This window comes from Bubalus bubalis, chromosome 7, assembly GCF_019923935.1.
Source record: "Bubalus bubalis isolate 160015118507 breed Murrah chromosome 7, NDDB_SH_1, whole genome shotgun sequence".
Classification (NCBI taxonomy): domain Eukaryota; kingdom Metazoa; phylum Chordata; class Mammalia; order Artiodactyla; family Bovidae; genus Bubalus; species Bubalus bubalis.
Genome location: NC_059163.1, coordinates 37,497,481 through 37,511,949, shown reverse-complemented (window position 1 = coordinate 37,511,949; position 14,469 = coordinate 37,497,481). Strand labels below are relative to the sequence as shown.

General features: G+C 35.7%; 1 protein-coding gene across 5 annotated transcripts in view; it reads right to left on the bottom strand.

Moving 5' to 3' along the window:
- Window positions 1-14,469, bottom strand: part of TECRL (trans-2,3-enoyl-CoA reductase like) — a 148,786-nt gene that overhangs the window by 51,324 nt on the left and 82,993 nt on the right. For 3 of the 5 annotated variants that reach the window (XM_025289998.3, XM_044945838.2, XM_006080572.4), the window contains exons 4-6: window positions 8,125-8,228; window positions 4,932-4,996; window positions 2,651-2,666 (exon numbers count right to left, since the gene is read on the bottom strand). In XM_025289998.3, the coding sequence (XP_025145783.1) occupies window positions 2,651-2,666; window positions 4,932-4,996; window positions 8,125-8,228 (185 nt within the window). The remainder of the gene's footprint in view (window positions 1-2,650; window positions 2,667-4,931; window positions 4,997-8,124; window positions 8,229-14,469) is intronic. The other 2 variants (XM_044945839.2, XM_006080573.4) reach the window with 1 other exon arrangement.

The window sequence follows — 14,469 nt, the reverse complement described above, 5'->3', positions numbered from 1 at the left end:
TTTTACTTTGAAGATACATACTACTTCTAAGTTCAATATATTTTTATTTTTATTTTTTTTAATTTTATTTTATTTTTAAACTTTACATAACTGTATTAGTTTTGCCAAATATCAAAATGAATCCGCCATAGGTATACATGTGTTCCCCATCCTTATTTTCATACTTCCCCTTTATAGAAAGTTCTCTTTTTTAAACTAATGTGTTGCTTTTAATGTAAAATTCACTATTTTTACTAGACAAGCTATGAAACTGGTATTTTTTAGAACTCCTCTAGAATATTCAACTTGTTGTATTTCTAAATTGAAAAGGAGTAAGACAATAAACAGTTTTAGAAAATATAAATTCTATTCAACTGCAGTTGTAAATTGATTAAAACCCTTGGGCTAAGATTTCATTTAATGCATGCATCCTTCCTTTAAAAAAATATTTTTTAATCCTATTATTATTAGGGTGGTTTTGGCTTGTTCTCTAAAATTGCAATTGACCATTAAAAGGAACATGAATTGCTTGTGTCACAGTTGTTGAAAATTGTTTAGTTGCTAGGTCATGTCTGACTCTTTTGAGACTCCATAGACTGTAACCTACCAGACTCCTCTGTCCATAGAATTTTACAGGCAGGAACACTGGAGAGCATTGCCATTTCCTACTCAAGGAGTTCTTCCCAATCAAAGGACTGAACCTATGTCTCCTACATTGGCAGGATGATTCTTTACCACTGAGCCACTAGAGAAGCCCTGCTGCAAAAAATAGTGTCAACAGTAATTTTCTAAAGATAGGAGAGCTACTAAAATTATGAGAAAATTTCCCAATAGTAATATTGCTTAGTACTCCATGAGTACTATTGAAGCTAATGTGATACTAGAAGGTTTTTTTTTTTTTTTTCCCAAGAAAAATTAACTGTTATATGAACAACATGTAATGGATAATTCTATGCTCATGTTATGCAAACAAACCTTCATAATGAGATCACCAAGAAAAAATAATCAAAATATTTTTCAGGCTCCAAAGAGTTACTGAGTCTTTTAAGAATTAGAAGATCAAAATATTTTATAAGATTCTCCAGAGTAGTAATTAACCTGGGGTATGAAATTTGGTAAGTGCCTGAAGTAAAGACCAATCTTTTGAGGGTGCTTAAGACTGGAAGCACCAAAATTACTGTTTGTTGTCTGTTGAAGACTAAGGTGGCTATAAAAACCCCAGATTTTGAGTTGGAAAGTAGAACAGTTAAAACTTAGGAATGAGATGACCTGTACTCAATAGTGCCATTAGTCCATCTTCAGAATGATAAATTATATTTGAAAGATAAAATCACCCAAGGCTTCTCCAAGTAATCTTTAAATTTATTAATATAATTTTTCTGCAATGTCAGAAATATGCAGTTATACAAGGAGTGAAGATATCATGACCATAACCAAAAGCAGCCCCAGGCATTGAAAATGGTTGAACTAAAGGTTCACATAACAGAATTATCAAGCACATACTTTTAGAAAACAATCTTTTAATGTTCAAAGAAAAATAAAAAGTTGAAATTTTAGTGATATTTGAAAACTTTGTGTTTTTTTAATTTTATTTTATTTAACTTTACAGTATTGTATTGATTTTGCCATATATCAACATGAATCTGCCACAGGTATACATGTGTTCCCCATCCTGAACCCTCCTCCCTCCTCCCTCCCCATACCATCCCTCTGGGTCGTCCCAGTGCACCAGCCCCAAGCATCCAGTATCAAGCATCGAACCTGGACTGGTGACTCGTTTCATATATGATATACATATGAAAACTTTGGAAAGGAAAATATGAAAATGTAATAGGAATCCCAAAAAGAGAATACAAAGAAAATAATGGAGAATCAAAAGATGAAGAGATTATGCAATTTTTTCAAATTAGATATAACTATCAAGCCAGGAATGCAGATAACACAATAAACCCAAAGCAGGATAAATAAAACCACAATCATAACTATGTGCACCATAATCAAATAAAATAAAAATTCTAAATAAACCAGGGAAAAACTTTAAGGAGTACAGTAGACTTTTCAACAGAAATAATGGGAGTTGGAAATCAAACTAATAGTGTTTTTAAATAAAGACAGAAATAGCTGCCAATGTGTATTTTTTTCTGAAAAAATATTGTCCAAGAATATAGACTAAATGAATACATTTTAAGATGAACAATAATTGGGAGAACTCATCAAAGACAGAACGATAATACAACATTAAGGTGTTTTTCAGAAAGAAGGATAATGATACCAGATGTAACCTCAGTATTAGAAGGAAAAACTAAATTGCAGTAAAAAAAAATAAATTTAAATAAAGATTGACCATATGAAATTATAGTAGTATATTTTTGCTTTAAAATTTATAAAGAATTAAAATAATTCACAATAGAAAACTCAGAAGGAGACCAAATGCCTCAAATAAAACTCATTCAACTATTAATGCATTATCTTCACATTAATAAACAATTTTATTAGTACTCAATAGTTTAAATGTGCAGTGTAATCTCTTGGGTAATCATTAGAGTTATTGAAACATAGGATATAGCTACATCTAATTCTGCTTCATTGACTATGCTAAAGTCTTTGACTGTGTGGATCACAACAAACTGTGGAATATTCTTAAAGAGATGGGAATGCCAGACCACCTTACCTGACTCCTGAGAAGCCTGTATGCAGGACAAGAAGGAACAGTTAGTACTGGACATGGAACAATGGACTTGTTCAAAACTGGGAAAGGAGTACATCAAGACTATATACCACACCCTGCTTATTTAACATATATACAGAGTACATCATAGGAAATGCTGGGCTATATTCACAAGTTGTAATCAAGTTTGCCAGGAGAAATATCAACAACCTCAGATATGCAGATGATACCACTCTAATGGCAGAAAGTGAAGAGAAACTAAAAAGCCTCTTGAAGCTGATAGAGGAGAGTGAAAAAAAAGTTGGCTTAAAACTGTCAATCAGTTCAGTTGCTCAGTCATGTCTGACTCTTTGTGACCCCTTGGACTGTAGCATGCCAGGCTTTCCTGTCCATCACCAACTCCTGGAGCTTGCTCAAACTCTTGTCCATCGAGTCGGTGATGCCATCCAACCATATCGTCCTCTGTCATCCCCTTCTCCTCCTACCTTCAGTCTTTCCCAGAATCAGGGTCTTTTCTAATAAGTCAGTTCTTCACATCAGGTGGCCAAAGGATTGGAGTTTCAGCTTCAGCATCAGTCCTTCCAATGAATATTCAGGACTGATTTCCTTTAGGATTGACTGGTTTGATCTCCTTACAGTCCAAGGGACTCTCATGAGTCTTCTCCAACCCCACAGTTAAAAAACATCAATCAAGAACAAGACCCAGCTTCCCCCACAGTCAGTCTCTCCCATTAGGAAGATTCCATAACCCTCTTATCTATCAGAGGGCAGACAGAATGAACACCACAATCACAGAAAACTAATCACACTGATCACATGGACCACAGCCTTGTCTAACTCAATGAAACTATGAGCCATGCCACATAGGGCCATCCAAGATGGACATGTCATGGTGGAGAGTTCTGACAAAAGGTGGTCCACTGGAGAAAGGAATGGCAAACCATTTCAGTATTCTTGCCTTGAGAACCACATGAACAGTATGGAAAAGCTTATAACTCAGAATTCAAAAACAAGGATCATGCCATCTGGTCCCATCACTTCATGGCAAATAGATGGGTAAAGAGTGGAAACAGTGTCAGATTTCATATTTTTGGGCTCCAAAATAACTGTGGACAGTGACTGCAGCCACAAAATTAATAGATGCTTTCTCCTTGGAAGAAAACTTATGATCAAACTAGACAGTGTATTAGAAAGCAGATGCATCGCTTTAGTGACAAAGGTCCATATACTCAAAGCAATGGTTTTTCCAGTAGTCATGTATGGATGTGAGAGATGGACCATAAAGAAGGGTGAGCGCTGAAGAATTGATGCTTTCAAACTGTGGTGCTGGAGAAGCCTCTCAGGAGTCCCTTGGACAGCAAGGATATCATACCAGTCAATTCTAAAGGAAATCAGTCCTGAATATTCACTGGAAGGACTGGGGTTGAAGCTCCAATACTTTGGGCACTTGATGCAAAGAGCCAACTCATTGGAAAAGACCCTGATGCTGGGAAAGATTAAGGACAAGAGGATAAGTGGGCAACATGGGATCAGATGGTTGGATGGCATCACTGAGTCAATGGACATGAATTTGAGCCTACTCAGGGAGACAGTGAAGGACAGGGAAGCCTGTTGTGCTACAGTTCATGGGGTTACAAAGACTCAGACATGACTTAGCAACTGAACAACAACCACCAAAATACCAGAGAAGCTAATAGTATGGCAATTAATCCAAATGGAACAATAAAAAAGAAACCAGAAATGGATTATAAGATACGTGAGACAAATTAAAAAAAAAAACATTAGGCCTTGTGATTAAAAATAGATAATTATTTATAATAAAAATATTATGATTAAAATGTAAAATATAAAAATGTTAAATGATTAGAAAAACTCAGAAGAAGAACTCCTAGGTCTAGGGATAGGCAAATATTTCTTACATATGAAAGTGAAGAAAAGATCCTTTAAGAAAATATTAATAAATTATGCTGCATTAAAATTGAAAACTTTTTGTACAGCAACAAAAATCCTATTAAAATGATGAAAAGACAAGCTAAAACTGAGAGAAAACATTTGCAAACCACGCATCAGACAAAAGACTTGTATCTAGATATGTAGAATATTAAAAGTAATATTACAACTCAATAGTGATTGCAGAAAATTAAAAACCTATGTTCATATAAACACCAACACACAGGTAGGTTGTTGCTTTATTTGTAACAAACAATACTGAAGACCATTCAAATGTCTGTCAGTGGGTGAATAAACAAACCCAATTACATACATATAATCAAGTACTACTCACCAATAAAAAGAAGCATAAGTATTGATATACATGCAATAACCAAGATGGATCCCAGAGTCACTATACTAAGAGAAAAATAAACATCAGTCTCAAAAATTATTTGATTCTGTTTACAGAGCAATCACTACATGGCAATAATATAGAGATGAAAAACAGATCAGTGGTTGCCCCAGGATAGATTTCTCTGTAAATACAGAGGAATAAGATGAAGGAGTTCCTTTTGAAGAATTGAACAATTCTATATCTGAGTTTGGTAGATACATAAATCTATGCAAGAACTAATTTGCATAGTAGTAGTAGTTTAGTAGGTAAGTCATGTCTGATTCTTGTGACCCCATGGACTGTAGCCTGCCAGGCTCCTCCTCTGTCCTTGGGATTCTCCAGGCAAGAATCCTGGAGTGGGGTGACATTTCCTTCTCCAGGGAGTCTCCCTACCCAGGTATCAAAACCAGGTCTCCTGCATTGCAGGCAGATTCTTAACCAACTCAGCTATGAGGGAAGTTCATAATTTGCATAGGACTATGCATACACATGCTTCTCTTGTGGCTCAGATAGTTAAAAAAAAATCTGTCTGCAATACAGGAGACCTGGGTTTGATCCCTGGGTTGGGAAGATCCCCTGGAGGAGGGCATGGCAACCCACTCCAGTATTCTTGGCTGGAGAATCCCCATGGACAGAAGAGCCTGGCGGGCTACAGTTCATAGGATCGGACACAATTGAGTGACTACGCACAGCATGTACAGAAACATTAATGAAGATAAAAATGATGAAAACGGAATGTGATCTTTAGTTAATAGGATTTGTATGATGGGAATTATTTTATTATAATTATATTAATTTATAACATTATCCTAAGTCTTCCAATTTATCCTAAGTTCCACCAGACAAGAATTTTCTCAACATTCTGCAGCAAACTCTCGCCTCTTGAAAAATATTATTAAATTACTAATTTTGACCTTGCTAAATTAAAGAGATTGTTTCTCACAAAAAAGAAAACTTAATAATGCTTTTATTATAGGAGTGAATTTTAATATTTTATAAATGTGTAAGAATGTTAATTGTGGTAAAATATTGCTTTAATTGTGCAATTTAGTTGATATAAAGTGGGTGTGATGGCAATGTAATGTGTATATTTTTAGCATTTAATAGGACTGACTCATTTGGAGCAAAAAAGTGTGAACCATAGGGTTGATTTAAAAATATCCAGCCTATTTCATAGTTCTCTTTGTCACCTAAATGACTTTCCTCTCAGATAAGCTGTAATTTTCTAGCACAATTGTCACAGAATTCTACCTTAGCTTTTTTTTTCTCAGTGCTTATCCCAATGATGCAGCTGAAATTTATTATGTATCACAGTTATTGCCACTCACTCTGACACAGTTTCTGTAGATAGAATTCCTTTTTCATCATGAATGTGGACAAAGATTCTTTGAATATTTTAACCTTTGAAGATAAAAATCTGCTTGTCTAACATCTCTTTTAGCAAGGGTCTGTAGATATTACTTTTAAACTCTAAACACTTTTGTTACAATATGCATGCGTTAGTAGCTTTTTGGTAAACAGTATGATATACTCCACAAAGATTCAGAATACTCTAAACTTCAGTTCAGTTCAGTTCAGTCGTTCAGTCATGTGTGACTGTTTGCGACCCCATGGACTGCAGCATGCCAGGCTTCTCTGTCCATCACCAATATCAAGTTGGTGATGCCATCAACCATCTCATCCTCTGTTGTCTCCTTCTCCTCCTGCCCTCAATCTTTTCCAACATCAGGGTCTTTTCCAATGAGTCATTTATTCATATCAGGTGGCCAAATAACTCTAAACTTAGTTTTATTTATTTTTTAATGCAACAAATTAACACTCAAAGGCTCAATAAATCTTGGAAACTAGAGCAACCATTTAGCCAAGCACACTAAATATAATTATCTAAATTCAAGAAGATAATACAGGAAAAATTGGTGGAAAATTAAAGCATGTGACATTTTGATTCATGAATGTAAACTTGAATTTCTCATTATGAGACTTAAATAACAATGTATAAATTATCCTGTGTCTTTAATAATTTTAAAAATTGATTGTTTAACTATACAGGGAAAACTCAAAACACTAAGCTGGCAAAAGAAAGCCAATTTGAATAGAAAATATTAAAAGTAATCACATCACAAGTATGAAATTGAATGTAACCAGAAAAAATATTAAAAGTCTGAATAATATAAAGAAAATAGGTTACATTTAACTGAAAAATGAATGATTGCACTAATTTTTATACATCAGTGCCAAAGTTACTCATCAGATTAACTCCTTCACTTCCTGTCACTAAATAACACATCAGTTCAGTTCAGTTCAGTCGCTCAGTCGTGTCCGGCTCTTTGTGACCTCATGAATCACAGCACGCCAGGCCTCCCTGTCCATCACCAACTCCCGGAGTTCACCCAGACTCACGTCCATTGAGTCAGTGAAGCCATCTAGCCATCTCATCCTCTGTCGTCCCCTTCTCCTCCTGCCCCCAGTCCCTCCCAGCATCAGAGTCTTTTCCAAATACCACATAGCTTCTTGCTACTGAAGATATCCCATCTATCTATTCATTACTCATGAATCCTTCAGTACTTGTGAAGTAGTATCAAGTATTTTCTGTTTCTTACTTCTCTTGTTTTTTAATATGGTCTTCATTCTTCTAATGCTATTGGATTCAGTTGCCACCACTTTGAAATTACCTCCTTCAAGAAAGTTGAAAAAACACCCCAACCCCTACAACTCAAATAAGTCTTATTTCTTCACTCTCAGATTTTAAAATGTCCTCTCAACTGTCTTGGGACATTTTTTATTGAATATTCTATCTCCCTTCTTTCCAATGACAAATGTGTCTTCATTATACTGAGGCTCCTAGAAGGAAAAGATGAAGAAATACCAAGTAACTGACAAGACACAGGGAAAATAGAAATGAGGCCATCACTCATGCGATAGATTTGAATTTACAAAATAATTATTTCTTCTTTCAACCATTTTTTCCCCCTTTCTCCAGTTCTTGAATGGAAATTTGGCCATTGATCATAGTAAGAATGGAGAATTTAAAATACTTTTAGTGCAATATTTTGTTTCACTATGAATTTATTTGATAGAAAATATCCTCTCTCAACAAATCATTCACATCAAAACGTGGGACATCTATATTGCATTTCAAATTGATACTTACTGTAGTCCAACTGACTTGTTGACCTAGGTCTGTAAAATAGAGTGTGACAATAGATGAAGCTGCAACACTTTGAATGGTTAAGTTGTCCTTCAGAAAGGGCCCACCTTAAACAATAAGGAAATAATATTTTAATACAATTTTGAGGCAAACAAATGATAAAAATTTTTAAAGTGAAACTAGTGAAAGCTAAGGACAAAAGAAATTGCAATTTATAGTAAATCTTTAAAATAAGATAGCATATGAATAAACCAATTTTATAAAATATATCTGGCAAATTTTCAAATACACAGTGGTTTTCTAATGCCATTTAAACAAAGTACAGATTACCACTACCTACTATTGTGCTCTGAGAAAAATGTAATTTTAGATAATATCATAATCAAATATGATAAAGTATATTTTGAAGTATAATTTTGTGTGTCAGTAGACATACATATCAACTGTTCTATAATTGATTTTAATGTAAGATGAATTAGATGGAGTAGAATTTTTTTTTTTTACAGGTTTCTTTCATTTTTTCCTGTTTATTTATTTATTCATTTATTTTTTTAATTTTACAATATTGTATAGGTTTTGCCATATATCAAAATGAATCCACAGATATACATGTGTTCCCCATCCTGAACCCTCCTCCCTCCTCCCTCCCCATACCATCCCTCTGGGTCGTCCCAGTGCACCAGTCCCAAGCATCCAGTATCGTGCATCGAACCTGGACTGGCAACTCGTTTCATATATGATATTATACATGTTTCAATGCCATTCTCCCAAATCTTCCCACCCTCTCCCTTTCCCACAGAGTCCAAAAAACTGTTCTATACATCAGTGTGTCTTTTGCTGTCTTGTACACAGGGTTATTGTTACCATCTTTCTAAATTCCATATAAATGCATTAGTATACTGTATTGGTGTTTTTCTTTCTGGCTTACTTCACTCTGTATAATAGGCTCCAGTTTCATCCACCTCATTAGAACTGATTCAAAGGTATTCTTTTTAATGGCTGAGTAATACTCCATTGTGTATATGTACCACAGCTTTCTTATCCATTCATCTGCTGATGGACATCTAGGTTGCTTCCATGTCCTGGCTATAATAAACAGTGCTGCGATGAACATTGGGGTACACGTGTCTCTTTCAATTCTGGTTTCTTCAGTGTGTATGCCCAGCAGTGGGATTGCTGGATCATAAGGCAGTTCTATTTCCAGATTTTTAAGGAATCTCCACACTGTTCTCCATAGTGGCTGTACTAGTTTGCATTCCCACCAACAGTGTAAGAGGATTTCCTTTTCTCCACACCCTCTCCAGCATTTATTGCTTGTAGACGTTTGGATCACAGCCATTCTGATTGGCATGAAACGGTACCTCATTGTGGTTTTGATTTGCATTTCTCTGATAATGAGTGATGTTGAGAATCTTTTCATGTGTTTGTTAGCCATCTGTATGTCTTCTTTGGAGAAATGTCTATTTAGTTCTTTGGCCCATTTTTTTGATTGGGTCATTTATTTTTCTGGAATTGAGCTGTAGTAGTTGCTTGTATATTTTTGAGATTAGTTGTTTGTCTGTTGCTTCATTTGCTATTATTTTCTCCCATTCTGAAGGCTGTCTTTTCACCTTGCTTATAGTTTCCTTGGTTGTGCAGAAGCTTTTAAGTTTAATTAGGTCCCATTTGTTTATTTTTGCTTTTATTTCCAATATTCTGGGAGGTGGGTCATAGAGGATCCTGCTGTGATGTATGTCGGAGAGTGTTTTGCCTATGTTCTCCTCTAGGAGTTTTATAGTTTCTGGTCTTATGTTTAGATTGTTAATCCATTTTGAGTTTATTTTTGTGTATGGTTTTAGAAAGTGTTCTAGTTTCATTCTTTTACAAGTGGTTGACCAGTTTTCCCAGCACCACTTGTTAAAGAGATTGTCTTTAATCCATTGTATATTCTTGCCTCCTTTATCAAAGATAAGGTGTCCATAGGTGCATGGATTTATCTCTGGGCTTTCTATTTTGTTCCATTGATCTATATGTCTGTCTTTGTGCCAGTACCATACTGTCTCGATGACTGTGGTTTTGTAGTAGAGCCTGAAGTCAGGCAGGTTGATTCCTCCAGTTCCATTCTTCTTTCTCAAGATCGCTTTGGCTATTTGAGGTTTTTTGTATTTCCATACAAATTGTGAAATTATTTGTTCTAGCTCTGTGAAGAATGCTGTTGGTAGCTTGATAGGGATTGCATTGAATCTATAAATTGCTTTGGGTAGTATACTCATTTTCACTATATTGATTCTTCCAATCCATGAACATGGCATATTTCTCCATCTATTAGTGTCCTCTTTGATTTCTTTCACCAGTGTTTTATAGTTTTCTATATATAGGTCTTTAGTTTCTTTAGGTAGATATATCCCTAAGTATTTTATTCTTTTTGTTGCAATGGTGAATGGAATTTTTTCCTTTATTTCTCTTTCTGTTTTATCATTATTAGTGTACAGGAATGCAAGGGATTTATGTGTGTTGATTTTATATCCTGCAACTTTACTATATTCATTGATTAGTTCTAGTAATTTTCTGGTGGAGTCTTTAGGGTTTTCTATGTAGAGCATCATATCATCTGCAAACAGTGAGAGTTTTACTCTTCTTTTCCAATTTGGATTCCTTTTATTTCTTTTTTTCTGCTCTGATTGCTGTGGCCAAAACTTCCAAAACTATGTTGAATAGTAATGGTGAAAGTGGGCACCCTTGTCTTGTTCCTGACTTTAGAGGAAATGCTTTCAATTTTTTACCATTGAGGATAATGGTTGCTGTGGGTTTGTCATATATAGCTTTTATTATGTTGAGGTATGTTCCTTCTATTCCTGCTTTCTGGAGAGTTTTTATCATAAATGGATGTTGAATTTTTTCAAAGCCTTTTCTGCATCTATTGAGATAATCATATCATTTTTATTTTTCAATTTGTTAATGTGGTGTATTACATTGACTGATTTGCAAATATTGTAGAATCCTTGCATTCCTGGGAAAAAGTCCACTTGTTCATGGTGTATGATCTTTTTAATGTGTTGTTGGATTCTGATTGCTAGATTTTTGTTAAGGATTTTTGCATCTATGTTCATCAGTGATATTGGCCTGTAGTTTTCTTTTTTCGTGGCATCTTTGTCAGGTTTTGGTATTAGGGTGATGGTGGCCTAATAAAATGAGTTTGGAAGTTTACCTTCCTCTGCAATTTTCTGGAAGAGTTTGAGTAGGATAGGTGTTAGCTCTTCTCTAAATTTTTGGTAGAATTCAGCTGTGAAGCCGTCTGGACCTGGGCTTTTGTTTGCTGGAAGTTTTCTGATTACAGTTTCAATGTCCGTGCTTGTGATGGGTCTGTTAAGATTTTCTATTTCTTCCTGGTCCAGTTTTGGAAAGTTGTACTTTTCTAAGAATTTGTCCATTTCTTCCACATTGTTCATTTTATTGGCATATAATTGCTGATAGTAGTCTCTTATAGCAGAAACTGAAGAGGAACTAAAAAGCCTCTTGATGAAAGTGAAAGTGGAGAGTGAAAAAGTTGGCTTAAAGCTCAACATTCAGAAAACTAAGATCATGGCATCCAGTCCCATAACTTCATAGGAAATCGATGAGGAAACAGTGGAAACAGTGTCAGATTTTATTTTTCTGGGCTCCAAAATCACTGCAGATGGTGACTGCAGCCATGAAATTAAAAGATGCTTACTCCTTGGAAGGAAAGTTATGACCAACCTAGATAGCATATTCAAAAGCAGGGACATTACTTTGCCAACAAAGGTTCGTCTAGTCAAGGCTATGGTTTTTCCTGTGGTCATGTATGGATGTGAGAGTTGGACTGTGAAGAAGGCTGAGCGCTGAAGAATCGATGCTTTTGAACTGTGGTGTTGGAGAAGACTCTTGAGAGTCCCTTGGACTGCAAGGAGATCCAACTAGTCCATTTTGAAGGAGATCAGCCCTGGGATTTCTTTGGAAGGAATGATGCTGAAGCTGAAACTCCAGTACTTTGGCCACCTCATGCGAAGAGTTGACTCATTGGAAAGACTCTGATGCTGGGAGGGATTGGGAGCAGGAGGAGAAGGGGACGGCAAAGGATGAGATGGCTGGATGGCATCACTGACTCGATGGACGTGAGTCTCAGTGAACTCTGGGAGTTGGTGATGGACAGGGAGGCCTGGCGTGCTGTGATTCATGGGGTCACAAGGAGTCGGACACAACTGAGTGACTGATCTGATCTGATCTGATGATCCTTTGTATTTCTGTGTTGTCTGTTTTGATCTCTCCATTTTCATTTCTAATTTTATTGATTTGATTTTTCTCCCTTTGTTTCTTGATGCGTCTGGATAATGGTTTGTCAATTTTATTTATCCTTTCAAAGAACCAGATTTTGAATTTGTTGATTTTTGCTATAGTCTCTTTTGTTTCTTTTGCATTTATTTCTGCCCTAATTTTTAAGATTTCTTTCCTTCTACTAACCCTGGGGTTCTTCATGTCTTCCTTTTCTAGTTGCTTTAGGTGTAGAGTTAGGTTATTTACTTGACTTTTTTCTTGTTTCTTGAGGTATGCCTGTATTGCTATGAACTTTCCTCTTAGGACTGCTTTTACAGTGTCCCACAGGTTTTGGATTGTTGTGTTTTCATTTTAATTCGTTTCTATGCAAATTTTGATTTCTTTTTTGATTTCTTCTAGGATTTGTTGGTTATTCAGCAGCCTGTTGTTCAGCCTCCATATGTTGAAATTTTTAATAGTATTTCTTCTGTAATTGAGATCTAATCTTACTGTATTGTGGTCAGAAAAGATGCCTGGAATTATTTCAATTTTTTTGAATTTACCAAGGCTAGACTTGTGGCCCAGAATGTGATCTATCCTGGAGAAGGTTCCATGTGCGCTTGAGAAAAAGGTGAAATTCATTGTTTTGGGATGAAATGACCTATAGATATCAATTAGGTCCAACTGGTCTATTGTATCTTTTAAAGTTTGTGTTTCCTTGTTAATTTTCTGTTTAGTTGATCTATCCATAGGTGTGAGTGGGGTATTAAAGTCTCCCACTATTATTGTGTTATTGTAAATTTCCCCTTTCATACTTGTTAGCATTTGTCTTACATATTGCGGTGCTCCTATGTTGGGTGCATATATATTTATAATTGTTATATCTTCTTCTTGGATTGATCCTTTGATCATTATGTAGTGACCTTCTTTGTCTCTTTTCACAGCCTTTGTTTTAAAGTCTATTTTATCTGATATGAGTATTGCTACTCCTGCTTTCTTTTGGTCTCTATTTGCATGGAAAATCTTTTTCCAGCCCTTCACTTTCAGTCTGTATGTGTCCCCTGTTTTGAGGTTGGTCTCTTGTAGACAACATATATAGGGGTCTTGTTTTTGTGTTCATTCAGCCTGTCTTTGTCTTTTGGCTGGGGCATTCCACCCATTTACGTTTAAGGTAATTATTGGTTTCACCTTGGGTTTATCCTGTTTGGGCCTCTCTGGATTTCTTGGTCTTGAGTGATTATTTCCTTCCCCATTTTAGGGAAGTTTTCAACTATTATCTCCTCAAGTATTTTCTCATGGTCTTTCTTTTTGTCTTCTTCTTCTGGGACTCCTATGATTCGAATGTTTTAGTGTTTAATATTGTCCTGGAGGTCTCTGAGATTGTCCTCATTTCTTTTAATTCATTTTTATTTTTTCCTCTCTGATTCATTTATTTCTACCATTCTGTCTTCTAATTCACTAATCCTATCTTCTGCCTCTGTTATTCTACTATTTGTTGCCTCCAGAGTGTATTGATCTCATTTATTACATTATTCATTATATATTGACTCTTTTTTATTTCTCTAGGTCCTTGTTAAAGCTTTCTTGCATCTTCTCAATCCTTGTCTCCAGGCTATTTATCTGTGATTACATTTTGATTTCAAGATTTTGGATCAATTTCACTATCATTATTTGGAATTCTTTGTCAGGTAGATTCCCTATCTCTTCCTCTTTTGTTTGGTTTGGTGGTATTTATCCCGTTCCTTTACCTGCTGGGTATTCCTCTGTCTCTTCATCTTGTTTAAATTGCTGAGTTTGGGGTGTCCTTTCTGTATTCTGGCAGTTTGTGGAGTTCTCTTTATTGTGGAGTTTCCTCACTGTGTGTGGGTTTGTACAGGTGGCTTGTCAAGGTTGCTTGGTTAGGGAAGCTTGTGTGTGTCAGTGTTCTGGTGGGTGGAGCTGGATTTCTTCTCTCTGGAGTGCAATGAAGTGTCCAGTAATGAGTTATGAGATGTCTATGGTTTTGTAGTAACTTTGGGCAGCTGTGTATTGGAGCTCAGGGCTGTGTTCCTGTGTTGCTGGAGAATTTGCTTGGTATGTCTTGCCCTGGAACTTCTT